At 47.2% G+C, this 19,050-nt stretch overlaps 1 protein-coding gene across 1 annotated transcript; it reads left to right on the top strand.

The window, feature by feature from the left end:
* Nucleotides 1-519: 519 nt before the first annotated feature.
* On the top strand, nucleotides 520-4,081 carry LOC114080604 (erythroid membrane-associated protein-like). The gene is made up of 5 exons (XM_071612783.1): nucleotides 520-535; nucleotides 2,106-2,126; nucleotides 2,211-2,237; nucleotides 2,330-2,356; nucleotides 3,443-4,081. The coding sequence occupies exons 1-5, from the start codon at nucleotides 520-522 to the stop codon at nucleotides 3,970-3,972; spliced, it is 621 nt and encodes a 206-aa protein (XP_071468884.1). The 3' UTR covers nucleotides 3,973-4,081.
* The last annotated feature ends 14,969 nt before the right edge of the window (nucleotides 4,082-19,050 follow it).

The following is a 19,050-nucleotide window of genomic DNA, read 5'->3' as shown; positions in this document are numbered from 1 at the left end:
AGAAATGAATTAATATCTGGTTTAAATAAGGAAAATATTTTAATGGATTTTGCCAACAATGCAAAGAACCAGATCTTCTGCTATCACAAAACAAGAAACCTGACCACTAAAGAAGCAAAGCATTTAACTTTAGTGCTTAACTGTAGTTGGACCACAGAACAGCTGGGTTGTAGCTCCGTGGTACAGCTCTTGCCTGACATGCACAAGGCCCTGGCTTTGATCCCCAGCACTGAAAAACAGAAGGATAAAAAAAATCAAGCAAAGATATTGCTAAAGAAGTAGTAGAAGGGATGAGTCAGGAGAGGTAGACAGCACTCAGGGCATGAAATCCTCACATTTTTCCCCTGGATGGTGAACAAAAGGAAGAATTCTGAATAAAGAGAGACTGAATCTGCTGAAATCACAGGAATTCCATTTCCACCATTGGGGTGATGATCATGGAAAATACATAACAATTTTGGGGAGAGTGTGGAGACAGGGTGCTCCCCCCACTGCTGGTTTGGCCATTGTGAAGACACCATGGAGATTCCAATAGGTAAGAGGGGGTCTAGTGTGTGACTATGCTGTCCCTCCTCTGTGTCTGTACCCTAAGGAGGTGACATCACCACCTCCTAAGGCTATCCCATGATTCAAAACAGCCAGGATATGGTGACTATTTGGGTGTCCATTAGCAGAGGATGTGACCATTCCCCGTGTGCTGGCACATATGCACAGTGAAATATTCAGCCTTGAAAGAGGAGAATCTGATGCTCATGATCCAGGTGGACCGCAGTACCGGGGGACTTTAGGCTGAATGGAGTAGACAGAAGGAAAGTGCTGCCTGGTCTCATTTCTATGTGGAATCTAAAGCAGAGACATCAACTACACAGATAGAGAACCAAACAGGTTTTGAGGAGCAGGGAGAAGAGAGGAGGGGGGGATGTTTGTAAAAGGAAAAAGAAGCAGTTGAGCAGAGCCCACACGTCTAGAGATGTGGCCTGCAGTGAGGGAGCTCCGGCTGGTAAAATCAAACTGCTAGCAATGTTCACCAAACGGCTTGATTTCAGCTGTTGCTCTCACAAGTGACTGCGATATGTCTGCTGATTTGCTTCACCACAGCAACTCTTTAATTGTCTATATGTATTTCATAGCATCACATTGTAAACCTAAAATACAGAAAATGGAACTTTTTAGAAAAATCAAAATGCAGACTCTTGGGTATATAATACACTGTCACAAGCAAGAGAGGACATCAGAAGACCAGAGGAGTATCCTCCACAGAGATGAGGGAGACTGGCAGGAGGTGAGGTGTTGGGAGGGGATGCCAGCCTCTGAGACCCAGGACCAGGCAGGCCAGGAGGCCCCAGGCAACCAAGTGAGGGCCAGGGAGGCCAGGAGAGGAGCCTCTGGGTCTCCCTCCTGCTGCACAACCAGATGTTGTGTCCACAGAGATGGTGAAGAGATCCCTCATGGAGTGCAATTCATTAATCTCTGGATACATTTACACCCACACATTTTAACGTGGTTGTGTCAGGGTGATGGCTACCTCATGGGATTGTCTTAACTTTCTGTCTAATTCTTTGATGAAATAAGCACTTGTTGCTTTAGCAATACTACCCCGTATTTATAATTAATCAAGAAGTAAAACCTGTGCAGAAGTGCTGGAGAGGCCGCCTCTGTTCCCCCGGGCACCCGCCTCTGGCATGAAGTTACAGCTGGCACCTTGCAGGTCAGTTTCCCTGTACCTGGACACATGGTCACCCTCATCCCAGTGACCCTAGTACAGGAAATCGCTCTCAATCTAATGCAGAGACTCAGGAAAACATGCTAGTTGGGCAGGAAACTTTTGGAATCAACTCAGGGATCCATGACTAGAAACAGAACCAAGGCAGCTGTCACTGAAGGCTGATAAGAGAAGGCCTCGCTACGTAGGCTTCAGGAGCAGGTGGTGAGGTGGGGTGCAGCCAGAGACCCCGCACATGGTGGGCTTTCAGTCTTTGGGCCTCACACTCCAGAGCTCTCACCTGATGTCCACCAACATCCTCCAAGACCCAGAGAGCCATGACCTAGGATTAAACATCTGGGAATTTCAGAAATTCATACTTTTTTACCTCTTTCTTTTTTAGGTAGAGTCAAAAAAGAACTCGGTAAGTTGTGTTTCTCTGGTGGGTTGAATTCAGAACGAGCCGGCATCCCTCATGACATTGACCTTGCTCTGTTATTTCTTGCAGCACATAGAAAACGCCTTGCGGAAGCTGGTAAGTAAGACCAGTGACCTCACTGCTGACCTGCTGTACCCCCACCCTGCCCAGTGGCTCAACTAACTGTGCATGTCTCTATCTCATTTTAGAACTAAAGAAGATTCAAAGATTTGCAGGTAAATATGATGGGGGAAAAAATGTGTGGCCAGGATGACTTTTGCCTTGCCATCTAACCTCTCTGAATTACCTCAGAAGATAAAAAGATTTTGCTCAAATAATCCATAAGACACATTTCAACTCTCAAATAACTTGATTCTGGAAATATGAACTTGATGGTAAGTAACCAAATTACTGTCTGGGAAAGATCAATTTAGGAAACTGCCTTAAACGAATGCACCAGGTGTGCCCAGCAGAGCTGTGGTGGGACCTCCTCATTCTGAAACGCAGCTTCTAAATCTGGGCAAGAAAAAGTCCTCACTGTCCTGATCCCACCCACACCACCACCGCGGATCCTCCAGAGCCAGAGATGATTGATGCAGTGGGGATTTGGTCGCTGTCCCCTCTGCTCTCAAAGCCTCCGCCTGTCACGTCCACACCCCCTCTGCCACATCCTCATGTGCCATTTCCTCCTGTCTGCAAACAAACACACGCAGGTGATTCACCCACGATCTCTCCTGACGCAACACCTTGGTGCCTCCTGTCACATTTCCTTTCCTTTACAGTAACACTTCCCTGAATAGTTGTGAATACACGCTCTCTCCATTTTCCACTCTCTGATTTCTCTCCCTCTTATCCAGAAAAAGGCCAAGATCCCGAGCATGATCTCTCTTCCAGAGGCAAGGGCCAGTGTCCTGCTCTTTGGGCTTTCTCCTGGCATTGTCCCTCTGAAACATCCCTATTCTCCTGCTTTGCTTTGCCTACACCCCTGCCAGGCATAATAGTCCTGGGGCAGACATGGCAGAGGCACTCTGAGGTTGCTTAAGACCTGTCCCAAGGTGAGAGCAGTGTCCAGTCTCAGCCCTGCCCTTGCACCTGAGGGTAACCCTGCAAATCCCTTTCAGGTTGGGGTCTCTGGAGATGTCATCTCCCAGGAGGAGATTTGGGGATGGAAGACACCACGGGCAAGTGTGTACTGCTGGGGTCTGTGTTGTCTCTTTGGATCTCTAAAGGACCCTCCGAGGCCATGCGCTTGGCCCTTTCACACAGGCACACTGCTCTCTGAGTTGCCTGACAGTTAATGGGTACACTTTCTTCCCCTACAGCAGACATAACACTGGATGCAGCCACCGCTCACCCTTACCTGGCCGTGACAGATGATGGGAAATGTGTGACATATGTGCCCGAGAGGCAGGACGTTCCCGACAACCCTGAGCGATTTGACACACTGGTGGGCGTGCTGGGTCGGAACCGCTTCTCTGGCGGAGATCACTACTGGGAGGTGGGAGTGGCAGGCAAAAGCATGTGGGCCGTCGGGCTGTGCTTGGAGTCCGTCAGGCGGAAGGGCCAGTATACCAAGGCCTGTCCTGAAACTGGCTTCTGGATTCTTCGCCTGCAGAACGGCGAGTGCTCAGCTTTTGCCACACCCCGCACAGTGGTTACCCGAGAACCCCTCTCACGGCTGGGGGTTTTTCTGGAGTATGAAAAAGGGTTGATCTCTTTCTACAATGTCACCGAGTTTGTCATTCTCTTCACCTTCAAGAGCAACTTCAAAAGCGAGCCACTGAGGCCTTATTTCTACCCTGGGACTGTCAGTGCCGAAAAGACAAATGGCCTTAGCATCCTGAAGGTGTGAGCGGTTACCTGCAGGTCCCCACAGCACAACTGCACCAGGCCACAGCGGCCAGCCACAGGGACCACGGTGGTGCACAGGCATGCCCCTCCTGGACTCTGAAGAGCAGGGTGCTGGCGGTGTCCTGCATGCTCACTCTCAGCTTTGTGGGAGACTAGGGGCAATCTTCATTGATCCTCTTGGTCCCCAGGCCCTCCTGAGCCCCTTTCCTGTGATTTCTTTGGGCTTTAATAAATAACAAGTTCTCCACTTCTTCCTGGATTTGAGTTTGAAGTTCTGAAAATAGTTGGCAGATTCCTTAGCAGAATCAGTGCTGTGCACTTCTCATCACACAACACACAGACTGGAAGGTGTTTCTCTGTCACTGAGGATAAGCTGTGGACTTTTCAACACCACATGCTAATGACTTTGATTGCCATCACCACACCAGAATCAGTATCTTGAACATGACATCACATTTAATATTACCAAGTAAAACCGAGTACTGTCAACAACAGACTAACCCTTTGCAGGTGGCCTGCGGTGCTGTAGGTGGTCTCCCCTGTGGGGCTGTAGGTGGTCTCCCCTGTGGAGCTGTAGGTTGTCTCCCCTGTGGGGCTGTAGGTGGTCTCCCCATTTGCAGGTGGCCTGAGCTGTTGTAGGTGGTCTCCCTGTTTGCGGGTGGCCTGTGGTGCTGTATGTGGTCTCCCCTGCACTGCTGTAGGTGGTCTCCCCATTTGCAGGCTGCCTGTGGTTCTGTTGGTGGTATCCCCTCAGATCCTCTGTCACATGGCTCTGAACTGTGTGTCCCAAATGCAGCCGATGCCCCTCTGCCTGGTCCATGCTGTGAAGCATGTGTCACCGCACATACACAGCACTGCACAGTCTGGCTGATTAAAGGTAAAGAACATGAGGCTGTAAAGGAAACTAAACTCACATCGCTGGTACAGTGGCTTTGGGAAAATGCCATTTCTTTACAACTGTGATCAGCAGTGTCACTCTGAGAGACATCCTCTACAGGACTGAGTGTACAGGTGTCTAGTGTCTTGCACATGAGTGTTTATAGGAACTTTATAAAGAATAATGAAAAACGGAAATCAACCTAAGTGTGGTTTATGAGAACACAACTTCAAGGAGAAAAATGCATACATAGACCATGTGTGTTTATATAGTGGATGGTGTTGGACAGCTAAAAAGAACCATTGACACGAAAATATGAATGAGGGTCCAACATGTGCTCAGCAAAAGAAAGTGGACACTAAAGAGTGCATACTGTTGACCTCTCTGTAAATTCTTGAGGAGGAAAAGCAGGTCTGTGGTAAAGAAATCAGGTGATGTGCAAGGCACTGACTTTGATTCTCAGCACCACATATAAGTAAATAAATGTCCATCAAAAACTAATAAAATATTTTTTAAAAGCTTAAAAAAAAAAGAAATCAGGTGACCGCCTACTGTTGAGGGGGGTTGCTAAGTGGACACCCTGAAGTAGGGAAATGTTCAGTTGTCTCTGGGGGAGGTCTTGAGGACCTATTGGTGGGATGAAATCACTCTTTGCACCTCTTTCACCAGCTCCTGCAGCCTGGCTGCCTTCCTCCAGGGTAGCTCCCAGGCTTCTGCCTTCCTTCTGCATCATTCCCTTGCATGGATGTCCCCTGCTGGATGACAGGCTGTGGCTTAGAGATTGCAGGAGAGAAGAAGTACACAGCATCCAAGGCCTGTCCCCGACCTCGTCCTGGCTTTGTGAGGACCTGTAGGTGGTCCTGCGCAGAGGACTAGGAGGACAGGAGCAGAGGCCTCCTGCTGGGCATGGGGATGTGACCCTCTAAAGTGGATATTCCACTCCAAACAACCCTATGAGACTCAGCCAGTCCCCAGCCATACTCCTCAACCCTGAGCCACAGAAAGTTGGCAGAAAGTGGGGGTGGTCTCTGAAGTTTGGTGATGCAGCATTGATCAAATAATACCAGATTCATGTCCATCGTATGTGAATGGTATGAGCTCACAGCAGATCTAGGAGCTCCCCTTAGTAGATGTGCTCATTGCCCTGTTGAGGCGAGCATTCTGAAATGCGTTTCATGCATTCTAGTCTTTAAACTATGAGTGAATAGATGATAGGAACAAGGAGAGACTCAGGCTTCTCACAGTGAGAAAGAGCGGCTGCCCGTGTACACAGCAGGAAGGGGCTGCGCTGCCCACAACCCACAGCTCTGCGAGGAGAGCGAGGCAGGGTGTAAAGGCCACACATGCACACACACAGTGCTCCCGCCTTGCACTGGGATTTTGTCCCAACAGCCGTCACAGACTAACACATGGTAAGTGCAAGGTGCTCTGGATGCACAGCCCTCTGAGCCCCCCTGCTCAGCAGCAGAAAGCACCGTGGGGTGTGGAGGGCTCGCCTGCCTGGCCCTGGGCTGACCGAGGGGCGGCTCACCCCCCTGCCTAGCGCTGGGAGAGGGCATGGATCACATATTGCTCCCCCAGAAAGAACCAAAATTCAAATATAAACTACAGACCAGTGGGCCTAAGTATAAACACACGCTCGTGTGTGTGTGTATGTGTGTGTGTGTGTGTGTGCGTGTGACAGTGCATGGGCCTATCGTCGGAATGGAAGGTCTGGAAGCACAGACAGCTGGATGCAGTGCTTGCTCTTGGTCACCAGGTCTGGATTTCTAAATGTATTTCTCCACTAGAGGAAACAGGAGTCTTTGGAGGAGAGGAAGCTTCTGGGAGAGAGAGGTCAAGCTTAACATGAGCCTGCCCTCTTTCTGCTCCCAAAAATCAAGCTGGCAGGGTATGACAGGGACATGGCTAAAGGACCCGCTGGACAGCCTCTGTCTTCACCCACTCACACCACCCTAGTAACATGGCTCAGACTGGATGATTTATTTAGACATATAAGTGTATTTCTCACAGTTCAGGAGGCAGGAAGTCCAAGGAGCCCACAGGCTGGGTATCTGGTAAGGGCCTGGTCTCTGCTCTCTGTTGGTGCCTTGTGTCTGTGTCTTCCAGACTGTAAGAACACTGTGTGCTCATATCTAAAGAGGGGGCAAAGGTCGCTTAGAAGGAGGGGGCCCAAGGTCCTGTTTATCCCATTGCCAGTCACTCACCAAAGCCCCACCCTTGAAATGGACACAGTGTGTATTAAATTCTAACATGTGTGCTCATGGGGATGAAACTGTCCAAACCATAGTATTCCACCCCTGGGCCCCAAAACGGACATCCTTCTCATATGCAAAATACCTCATCTCTTTCCAATGGTCTCCCAAGGTCAACGTGTCCCAGCACCAACTTCAAGTCCAAAATCTCCTTTAAATGTCATCTGAATGGCAGATGCGTAAGGCTCAAGATGTGGTTCATCCTGGGCAGACTCCTCTGCAGCAGTGACCCTGTGGGAGGGAGAGGGCTGCAGGCTCACCCAGCGCAGAAGTCTTTTTTGGGACAGCACAGGGCACACAGAGTCAGAGGCAGAAATCAACAGGTCAGAGGTGGGATCTGGAGGCTAGACTTAGTTGGGAAACTTCTGGACACACTTTGTGGGCTTTGGGTCCCCCATGCCAAAGGCAAGAAAAAACAAAATTGTAAGATACTGAATTCCAATCACAAAAACAAGAAAAACAGTAAAGTCGAAAATAGAAGCAAAGAGCAAGAGCAAGAAATAGAGACACTGCTAACTACTGTAGACATTGCCAACTATGCCCACAGTCACCTCAAACATCAATGTTCTGATTACATCAAGAGACAAAAATGCCCAGATGACCATCAACAGATGAATAGATAAAGAAATGTCATTTATATACACACTGGAGTTCTACTCAGCCGTGAAGAAGAATGAAACCATGGTATTTGCTGGTACATGGAACTGGAGACATCAACCTACGTAAAATAAGGGAGACTTGGAAAGTCAAGGGTCAGATGTTGTCCCTCATTCATGGAAGCCAGAGAAAAGTAAGGGGTTGAAAGGGGTGTCCCATGAAAATAGAAGAGATCAGTAAGTAGAGGAAGGGGACTGAGGTGGAGGGGCCGATGGGAAAAGGGAGGAACAGGGCCATGAAATCCAACAAACTGTCCTAAAAAAATATACACCACAGTGCATTCACCTTCATATAAAACACAGAAGTAAGTAAAAGGAAGACCAAGGGAGTAGAGGAAGGGAATAGGAAAGGGAGGAGGGGAGGGAAAAGGAAGTACTGGGGACTGAGTTGGGGCAAATTATATTCCATGCTTGAATATTTATGTCAAAATAAATCTTAATGTTAAGTGTAACTATAATGCATGGCTAATAAAATAAAAGAAAAAAATACAGCCCAGAAAGAGGCTATCCAAATGGTGGCAAGAAAGACAGACAACAGAAAACTCTAAAACAACAAAATAAACATACACACACAAAAAAAAGAAAAAAAGAAAGAAAGAAAGAAAGAAAAGATCCACACAAAAATTGTCAGAATGGATCAGAAAGCAAGATCTAAGTGTATGTTGGGAAGAAGTCCATTTACAATGTAAATCTCATGCAGCTCAAATCAAAGGGTGGAGAAAGACTCATGATGCTGACACCAATCAGAAGCATCAACACCTATGTTGGTTTCAGACATAGCAGACCTCAAAGTGAGGCAAGATGGAAGGGACCAGAAGAGCCATGCATAGTGACCAGAGGCTCCGCTCTCCAAGACACAGAAAAAGCTGACAGAGTGCAAGGAAAAGTCGATACCCCCACAATTATAGTTGGAAACTTTACCACCCCTCTACAGAAAGACCTGTTAATTTTGAAAATTTTGTGGATTTTCCTCTTACCAGGAATAGAACCCAGGGGTGCTTAACCACTGAGCCACATCCTCAGCCCTTTTTTTATGTTTTACTTTGAAACAGGGTCTCACTAAGTTGCTTAGGGTCAGACTAAGCTGCTGAGGCTGGCTTTGAACTCGTGATCCTCTTGCCAGAGCCTCATGTGATGCTGGGACTACACCCACCATTGCTCCCCACTTATCATCGATTTCTAACTTTATCAGGTTGTATTAGTAGAAGATACTTTGTATATTTAATATCTTTTAAAATCAGTGGACACTCAATTTGTGGTCTAACATACACTCTGTCCCAGGAATTATCCCAAGCACACTTGAAAAGAATGGAAATTGTGTCATAACTCGTTCATTTCCTGTGCTGCCCAAGTCCACTGCTTCTCAACTTTTCTGCTGTGAAGCTATCCTGTCCATTATTGAGATGAGATGCTGAAGTCTGCAGCTATTATTGTAGAACCTTTTGTTCCTTCCATCGTTTTGGTCTTCTTTGTTTTATATATTTTGGTGGTCTGTATTATGGGGTGCCTAAATGTCTATGACTCTTATGCATTCTTGCTTTATGGAAACCTGTGTTAATATGCAGTTTCGTTGTTGATGTTGTTGTTGTTGTTGGTGGTGACTGGTTCTGAATGATTGGCCTGGCACTAGGGGTTCTTTGGTCCTTACCTTTTACTGGGTTTCACTGCATGGGCCTGGTACTGAGTATTGAGTCTAAGGTGTGGACAGAATTCCATTGTTCTCCCCCAGATGAGAAGCCTCTGTGCCCTGGGGTTATGGAGCTGGGGCAGGGGGCTCATTGACACCACTTGCAATGCATTTTTTCATTGTGCTCTACTAAAATCAGGCATTATGGTCTCTTGCCTGATTTTCTAAGCTCTTGTACTAATAGTTGGGTGCATGAAAACTGTTCATCTTAGTGGTCTATGGGGAGAGGTAGCTGAAGGATCTCACTCTGTCATCATTTAGTTATTTATTCTCAAAATAAATGTATTCGACCTATGTTATCAGCAACATTTTACAGATAAGAATATTGGAAAGAAACCAGTCTCCACATGGAAGCTACACCAGAGATTGTGAGTCAGGTTATGACCTCATAGTCCATTTGCCTGGGAGGTAAAGAGTCAAAGGCCGCATGCACCTTCCCCACACAGACTTACCATGGCTCTTATTCCACTCCAGTTCAAAGTGTTTCTGTGTAGACTTTGCCCTTGGGAATGTTTGTTGATGCCCAGGTCAATGCACCTGTTTGGCAGAACCTGCAGATCAACTTCCTCATAGCTGAGCATGGCCACCTGGGGTGTGTGCACCCACACTACCCTTACCATTAATCATTGCCAGGAATGTTGTCAGCACTCCTGAGGACACAGGTGGCCCCGGGCAAATTCCACTGAAAACCTCTATGAGGAAATGTAGTTTCCCTGCTATTTCCTCCCACTCTATTTCCAGGTGCCTCAGAAAAATCTTGTAGAGACAGAGAGGGTTCACTCAAATGAGATCAACTCCCCTGAAAAAAATAACAGTACACACCAGCATCAGCTCCCCATGGCCTGTGGTGGTTCATGTCGGCAGGGATTGGTTTTTGCAAAGTAATCTTTGAATCACAGCAGCAAATGTGTTATAAAAAGCTAAAGCTCAAGGTGGAAATTTCACAAAGACTTGCTGAAATGAATGGAATTAGGATTTCTGGTTTCTGTTGTTTCACTTTGAAAGGCAAACACACTCTGATTAAGGCACCAATAGCTTATTATAGAAAAGAACTGGGTGGGTTTTCGCCACAGTCAGAATGTCACTACAATGAAGCAAATTGTTCCAGTATTAGCATCCCCTTATTTCTTTAAGTAGATGAGTAATTGAAACTGATGCTGAAGAATGCTTTTGAGAGTTGTGAGAGGTTTAAAGTCTCAGTGCTCATGTTATTTATGGAATCTCTACAGAACCTTAAACCATATCCAAATAACAACATAGGGATTGTAAATGTCATAAAACAATTAGAAGGATATTGGCCCTTAAATGGAACCTTGAACCTAATGCTGATGACCAGATGACCAGGCCTGAGGGCTGGGGATATAGCTCAGTTGATAGAATGCTTGCCTCACATCACATGCACAAGGCCCTGGGTTCAATCCCCAGCAACCAACACACACACACACACACACAAAAAAAAAAAAAAAAAACACAGGCCTGCTAGTGACCCCAAAATAGAAAATAGTGGGTAACCAGTAACTGAGGGGTGACAGAGGCCTCCCAAGGCAGTTTGCAAGTTGACCTCTACAGGAGGAATGCCCTTCAGGAAGCTGTGGCTCACGGGAGGGTGTTCTGGAACTCTGAGTAACTGGAGTGGAGATAGACAGGCATGCTCCAGCACACCCTCCCTGGCTCCTGTGTACCGAGTGCCTTCCAAGTGAGAAACATTGGGAATTTAACTATATTTACAAAGAGATGCTTGTTCCCTAGAGGGAGGGCTTACGTGATGAAGGAATTTGGTGGACATGAAGGATTTGTACCTAAGCATCATGGATATGGCATTTTAGGAGAAGAAAAAAGGAAAATGTCATGAAGGTTTCCAAGCTGACCACACTTCGAAATGTGTCTTGTGATGCAAACATAAGAGGTCATTGAGGGATTTTAAAGGAGGGAGTGATGTACTGAGAGGAATTTTAGGAATATTCCTCTGGCAGGATTAGGAGAGATAAACCAGAATGAGGATATGTGTGAAGGAATGTCAGCCAGGCATATCTGCAAGCCCTCAATGCTCATTTACTGTAACAGAAAAGAATTGGAAAAAATTAGGCTCTGGGAGTTGAGTAGAATGCTAGTAAAAATAAATAAATAAAGATAAGCCACGGAGACTTGAAGGCGGGTGCTGTTCATTGTCTTCCAGGGTACTCTCCGCTCCACTCCTTGGATGCTCCCCTGCAGCCAGTGCGGTCACCAGGGAATCCCAGGCAAGAGCTGTGGGCAGGAGACCTGAAGTGCAGAAGGCCTAGACGCTTTGCATTCTGGTCACACCGACTTTACTGGGCTTTACTCACCCTGGTGCTCCCCCTCTAGAAATTGCTCCAATTAAATGTCAGCTAAGAGAATCCCGATTCCCAGACTCTTAGATTTCTTTCTTATCTAGCACCACGTGCAGTCTACGTTTTCATCTCCACCAAGCTTAGAAATCTCCACCTGTGACCTCAAACAGGGCCTTGTGAAAACTAGCAGGTGTTTTGCTCTTTCTTCAGAACTGAAGGCAAATCCTTAACCCTGGGTGAGCTGTGGGCTTGCCTTTTCCTACAAGCAGATTGTCAGGTACTGATGGAGAATTCAAGGCACATAGGGATACGGAACACCATCCATTCCAGCGACATCAGAGTTGTCAGTTATTTCTGATAAGCATTCTCTATTTCCCTATCCACATTCCTTCTCACAATTCGCCATGTGAAACTCTGCTCATTAATGCCTTTCTTGATGTCACCACATAACCTCTCATTAAGTGACCTCATTTCCTCCCAGACACAATCAACAATTTCCTGATCCTTCTATCTTATGGTTGAGTGGAATAAATAGTGTCCTTCCTCCTAGCCACCTCCCTGTCCCCCTCATTGATGTATCCCCTCTGGCCTCATTTTCAGCAGGATTTCACATCATCATTAGCTCATCACTCACCTGACACTTCCCCTTATATTATAAAAATGTGCCCAATTCCTTTCTTTATTTTTTATATATTTAAAATTCTGCTCTAGAACTGTTGTCATAAGCCTCCTGGATATATTTTTGTAGAATTCTCTCCCTAATGCCTCACAATCTGGTCGTGATTTCTGTAAGATCCATAAATTACTACATTGCTGCTACATCCACTCCTACTTTTTAAAAATCTTGGATTTTCAGTAATTGTGCTATTGTGGTCCCCTAGCATACGGCTGGGGGGGGTGGGGTGGGGGGGGGCTGTCCTGGCGTGACCTAACAGGGGGGCTGCTCCTGGGCTTCTGCCATCACACAGGTGTGCCCTCTGCCCATGAGGTCTTCTCTACCTTGTACCTTCTGGCTAACACACAATGTAAATTTACATTAGATGTAACATGGCTTATTCATTTCTTTGTGCACAGAGTTATTTTACACATGTCTATTTATCACTTCTATGTACCAGGAACTGGGATTGGGCAGCTTTACAGAAAGAAAGTCATCTTTGGAGGCATCCAGACTAACTTGCCTCCACTTCACTGCTGCTATCAATATGTATCCATATCTTTATATGAATCTTAAAAAATAATATTTATATTTTATACTTTCACTAAATACACAAGTCCTCAAGATTACTGTTGTGTTTTGACCCTTGAATCTTCCCCACTGGCTGATGTGCTGAACATTTCATTCCTAGCATTTGGCGTTACTGAGAGGTGATGGACGCTTTAGGATATGGGCAGGACATGGGACCTATTGGAGGAAGAATGTCATGTGGTGCCCACCCTTGAGGGGCGTTTCTCGTTCCTGGGTCCCTTTCTCTTGCTCCAGGCTGCCATGAGGGAAGTGTCTTTCCTCTCCCATGTGCTCCCCATCATGATGCCCCTGTCCTAGAAACAACGGAGCCCAATGACTATGCACGGAAGGCTCTGGAACTGAAGTGGCACCCCCTTTCTCCACAGAAAAGCCCTCTTCACCATGGCTAATTTTAGGACTGTCAGCAAAAGAGTCCATTGTAGATAAACTTCCTATTTTCGTGTTACCCTGTTTACTTGGCCACTGGCCGAGAAGATAGCAGCACTCCAGGTGCTGGACACCCCCTTACTAGTTTTCACAAACGTATTCAGTATAGTATTTTGAAGAAATGTGCAAACAAGACCTCTGGCCTTGAGCTGGGCTTCACAGAGATGTCTACATTTTTAAGATAAGTTACAAATGGGCTCCATGGTAACAGCTGGCAGGGGGAGGAAAGAAAGGGGAAAAGAAGCTCTCCCCTTCTCAGGTGTTGTCCTTGAAGAGTTAACTTGCCTAGAACAGTGAAAGAAAAAGCTGCTTTTAAGTGAGCTTCTGAGCCCCTCCCCTTACATGCTGGGTATAAAACACTGAAACTCCCTGAACTCAGGGTTCAGGGGATTGATTGATTACAGCAAAGCCTGTACCCTCTGAACCTGGCTGCAGCCAAATAAAACTGTTTCCTGCTATCTTCGGTGCCTTGCCTCATTTGTCCCTACAACAGAACCATGAGGGGATCTTTGCTCCTTTAAGCTGGTTTTCCCAGGTACTTTTCACAGTGACAAAAAGTTGACTAACAGTAAATTGTTTTTGAAAAATTCTGTATCTGATGATAGGTCCCTGGTCCAAATGAGAATAAAATTTCAAGAAACAAAAGGAAACTAGAGTTTTATTTGTAAGTACAGAACCTAGATAATCAAGCAAATGAAAACAGGCATGTTTGGGTGAGTGGTACAGGAGGAGCCTCTTAGCTGTGCCCTCTGTGATGTCTGATAGGTCTTCAGTGCACAGTAGAGAAGCACACCATACCAGTGCTGTAACAGCCCACCCCACGGATGTACCTGTGTCTGGTCTTGTTAGACCAGGATGCAAGAAAAGACCACTGACTCCAATTAAAATCAAATTAAAGCAAGCTTATTATTTCGACCGGCCGGGCTGCCTCTTCCTCCCAAAACCGCGGGAACAAGACAGCAGCCCAGCTTTATAGCCCAGAAAGTTACACAAAGGGGGGTTACAGATAACAGAACTCTGACAAGCATCACACTAATGGTAGTTTACATTTTTTGCTGGCCCCAACATCAGAATTTATGAGGACCATTAGAGCCTCAGAGAGGGTCATTGTCTGGCCAGGGAAGGCCAATATTTATGAGGTGTCAATAAAGTTTCAGAGAGGGCTGCTATCTGGTCAGAGAGCCAGGCATGGGTGAGTTCAAGGCATGGGCAGGCATTCCAAGCAGGTTCCGAATTTGCAGTAATTTATAGTAAAGCCAAAATTGTCTTTTCATGGCTTTGTGGGGAGATGGCTCCCAATTTTGAGAGAAAATCAGGTTGGGTCTATCAGAGGGTCCAGGAGCAAAGGGCGAGGCTGAGCCAGGGTGTGTGTGTCACTCAGCAGGCTGTGTCCCTGTGGAAGTGGCTGCTGCTCCCCAGAGCACAGGAAGAGCAGGCTCTGCGCTCAGGCTGGCCTCCTGCGCTGGTGTGAGCAGCCTGTCTCCAGCCAGGGAGGCTGAGAATCTGGCAGGGATCTGGATCCCAGAGCCAGTGACCTGTTAGGCCTGGAGGTTTGGGGAAGTGGTGACGCTGGACCCAGCTGGCCGGGGCCCTGGGCTACAGGGGAGGGTGATGGTCCCCCAGAAGTCACTGGGCAGAGAAGTGGCCCTCCAAACGGGCGAGGGGCGGAGCTTCAGCGTTGCCCTCCCCACCCAGCCCAGCCATTCCCCACAGTCACCTGGGCAGGGAGCAAGAGAGGATCCCCGGCCTGCTGCATTCAGCCGGGCTGCTCTACAGGACGGCGATCGGCAGCCTCAGCTCTCCGGTCACTCCATCACCGGGGGCGCGGCTCTCATGCAGGTGAGCTGCCACCTGATGAGGCGACCATGGATTAAGGGGACCCAGGGCCCAAGCTGTGCTTCCCGGCAGATCTTCTCTCCCGGAGCCCGACCCACGGCGCCCTCTAGTGTCCTAGAGTGATATCGTCTTTCCAAGTTTCACTCCAGCTACTTTCTCTATTGGCACCTGGGAGACAAGGTCAAAACCAGGCCAGTATAAGATTAAAGAAACCAGGCAGGTTATGCTCGTTGGCCATCCAGGCAACACGGAAGCTGAGGCAGGAGGATTGCAAGTTTGAGGCCAGCCTCAGCAACTTAAATTAGACCTTGTCCCAAGATAAAAAGTAAAAGAATAGTTTGGAGATGTAGCTCAGTGGTATGTGTGCCCCTGGGCTCATTCTGCAGTGTCACAAAGGAAAATTAAAAGATTTAAGAAAAAAATGAGAAGCAAGGCAATTAAAGTGGCCCAGGATTATTGAATTAAAGAAGAAAAATGCTTTATACTTTATCACTTCAAAAAATTCATTACATCATCAAAGAAAATATGTAAATAGCCAATAAACACACTGATATATTTAATATGACTCTAAAAAATGCAAAATTAGATCGTCATATTATCCTATGCCAAAAAAAAAAAAAAAAAAAAACCTGAGTGCATGGGGTGACCTACCACCTACTGGCAGCATATAAAGTAGGTGGACTCTGACACAGTCCTGGAAGAAGGCAGCCACTTTGAAAGAAGATTTGCCATCCTGTTAGCATACAAAATTAACAAACTTTCTTGAGTGAGGTATCCTTAGTGAATTGTCCAAGAGAATTACACAGTAATTCATAAATGAAAATGCATCACAGGATTGTTCATCACACAGCCTAAACATCTGATAGAAAGCCAACAGATAGAATTTCAAAATCATTCTGCTTACATTAGAAGACCCACAGGACAGAGTGTAGGTGACATGTCTTGTGCAGATGAAATTCTGTGAAAGAAAAATCTCTAGTGACACAGACAAGGTAAAAGGGTCCTGGGGGCCAAGGTCAATGGAATGTTGACTGAAAATTACCATAAAATCATGGTTGATAGAAAAATTTTGATCTTCATTTTGAATTCATGAAAAATATTAATATATCAACATGAGGACTGGGGATGTGGCTCAAGCGGTAGCGCGCTCTCCTGGCATGCGTGCGGCCCAGGTTGGATCCTCACCACCACATACAAAAAAAGATGTGTGTCCGCCGAAGACTAAAAATAAATATTAAAATTCTCTCTCTCTCTCTCTCTCTCTCTCTCAAAAAAAAAAAAAATATATATATATATATATATATATATATATATATATATATATATATATAAATGTGTATTTCTTAAATAATTATAAACACAATACATCTGAAATATATATTTTTTTCAATACTCACCAAACGGCTTAAATGGATACATATTATTTCGTATGAATTCCACCTTTAGTTTAAAACAATGATCACAGTACTTTGAGATGAAATTACAAACACTTTTACGAGCTACTTTTCAAAAAATTGTGCTCCTTAAAAGAGAATATTATTGGTGGGAAAAAGAAAACTTAAAAGATGGAAAAATAGTTGAATACTCATGCCTCTGTCCTTAGTTACAGATAAAGTGATATTTCCCTAAGACACCGCTGCTTTCACGGGTTTCACATCGTGGATCTGGTCCTGCGGTAGGAAAGCCCTAGGTAACAGAGGTGGCAAAGGCCACGCAAGACTCGCCTGGTGCAGGGAGGGTCTCAGTCCCCTTGAGGGAGAAAAGAAAGAAGAAAGAAATCGGTGGCCTCCGTGTGCAAACACCAGTAGTACAAATGTGTCAACTTCACAAAATATGATTAGTAGTGTTGTCACATTAAAAGACTGAATGAGGGTGAGGTGACCAGAAATCTAGGGATGGGTATGAGAGGAGGTGCGGCGGCCAAGCAGGTCTGAGTCCTGGTGGGCGCCCTCCCCCACGTGCTTCCTGGAGAAGGGAAGGGGCAGCCAGGGCGCGTGCGCCGGTCCCTATGCAGCTCAGAGCAGAGGTGCGTGGAGGGAGACGTCAGGGGACGCCTGAGGATGTCATCAGTGAGTCTGCAGGCGTCCACTGGACATGTGGGCTGGCTCAAGGGGAGGACGGTGAGGCCCCTAGTCGGCGATGAACGGGTCACTAGGAACACGGGGTTCGCGGTTTACAGACCAGGACGACGAAGTCGCTTCGCAGGTGTAGGTGGCTGCACTGTTAGGTGCCTCCTTGCTGGTACCTGGCAGCCGCGCCACTCTGATTCGCCCCAGGCGCTGTGGGATGCGCCCGGCTGGTTCCCTAACGGCTCCTCCCCGCGGTGGCTCAGCTTTCGGGCACCGCCGTGTGTTTCCTTCCCCTCAAGCCTGGATTTGCCCTGCTGCAGGGCAATTCGCCTACTGGTGCCTCCCAGAAATGTATCAGTGGAAAGGAGCTCAGAGCAAGGTCTGCGGGCCAGGGTTTCCTTGTCTCCCTACCAGTCACAGCTGCCTGTGAAGAAGATAGCTGCTGCCACCGCGGGGGTGGGGGGTGGGGGGTGGGGGGGCAGCACAGTAGTCATTGGCCTCACCTCTGGCGGCAGCCCAGCCAGGAGCAAGACCTGTGCATCAGCGGGGCCTCCTGGGATCCAGAGAAGCAGCAGGGGGCGCTGGAGACCCGGTGCTTGAGGCTGAGGGTGGTACCAGGGCTACCTGGGAGGGCACCCAGCTGCTGCTGGAACGGGGATATGCCAGTCACCAACACTGAGGCCACTGCTCAGGGTGCAGGGGAGTCTGGAGATGCCCCCAGGTGACACAGAGAGGGCAGCTGCTGAACCTCATGGGTGCAGAGAGGGAACCTGCAGACACAGGAGACGTGGGTTCCGGGCACCTACCGGTTGAGAGCTGCTGGTGAGATCTGAAACGACTTCTGGCACATGTTAGGGAGTTAGCTATGGTGGAAGAGACCAGTCCCCGCCCATGCAGTGAGAGAGCATCAGGAGGGGCAGTCCAGGGCCCATTGGACATCGCCTTCAGGGTCCAGGGTGCACCCAGGCTTCCTTAGGACTGTCTTATTACCACCCCACTGGCCTTATAGAGGAGCCCACGCCTCTCTCTCTCCACCATGCAGTTGGTCAGGGTCAGTGCACCCTTCAGCCCAGCCACCATTGATGCTACCTGTGCAGAAGGACCAGGAGCAGGAAGGTTCTGGGACCACAGGGAGCAACACAGCTCTGGGGCTGCATTAGAGGAGCTGGCAGAGCTGGGGAAGGGTCTCTGCTGGAAATGTAGAGCCTTTGACTTTGTAGACTCCCAACATGACCACACTCAGTGTCCCTCTGCATTCGCTCAACACTTCTTGCATTGTCCTCAGTGAGGTTTTATTAGTTTCCAGAGCATTCAACTTTCCACTTTTGTCAGTTTTTCCTCAAGTATTTCATATTGTATGCAATTACCAATTGCAATGATATTCTTCATATAGATAAAAGAAAATAATACTGAAATTCAAAAGCTAGCACACACACACACACACACACACACACACACACAACTCCAAATAACCAAAGCAATCTTGAACAAAAATCAGAAAGTGGGAGTCATCACAATCTCTGATTTCCAGATGTCACAGAACAGCATAGTACCACCATAAAAACAGACACAGACCAGTGGAACAGAACTGAGTTCCAGAACTAACCCCACATGGACATCCAAGTGGCTCCCAGTAGAGGTGCCAAGGACATATGCTGGAGAGAACACAGCCTTATTTTTGACTAGCTGGTGGCTTATTTCTAGGAAACAGTTTC

This window comes from Marmota flaviventris, chromosome 5 (assembly GCF_047511675.1).
Source record: "Marmota flaviventris isolate mMarFla1 chromosome 5, mMarFla1.hap1, whole genome shotgun sequence".
Lineage (NCBI taxonomy): Eukaryota > Metazoa > Chordata > Mammalia > Rodentia > Sciuridae > Marmota > Marmota flaviventris.
This window is presented reverse-complemented; position numbering and strand designations above follow the sequence as displayed.

Bases quoted from the DNA above. Each gene is read 5' to 3' on its own strand.
- LOC114080604 (XM_071612783.1), top strand. The intron at 2,238-2,329 runs GTAAGTAAGACC...ATCTCATTTTAG, and splicing joins AAAACGCCTTGCGGAAGCTG to AACTAAAGAAGATTCAAAGA. The intron at 2,357-3,442 runs GTAAATATGATG...CTTCCCCTACAG, and splicing joins GAAGATTCAAAGATTTGCAG to CAGACATAACACTGGATGCA.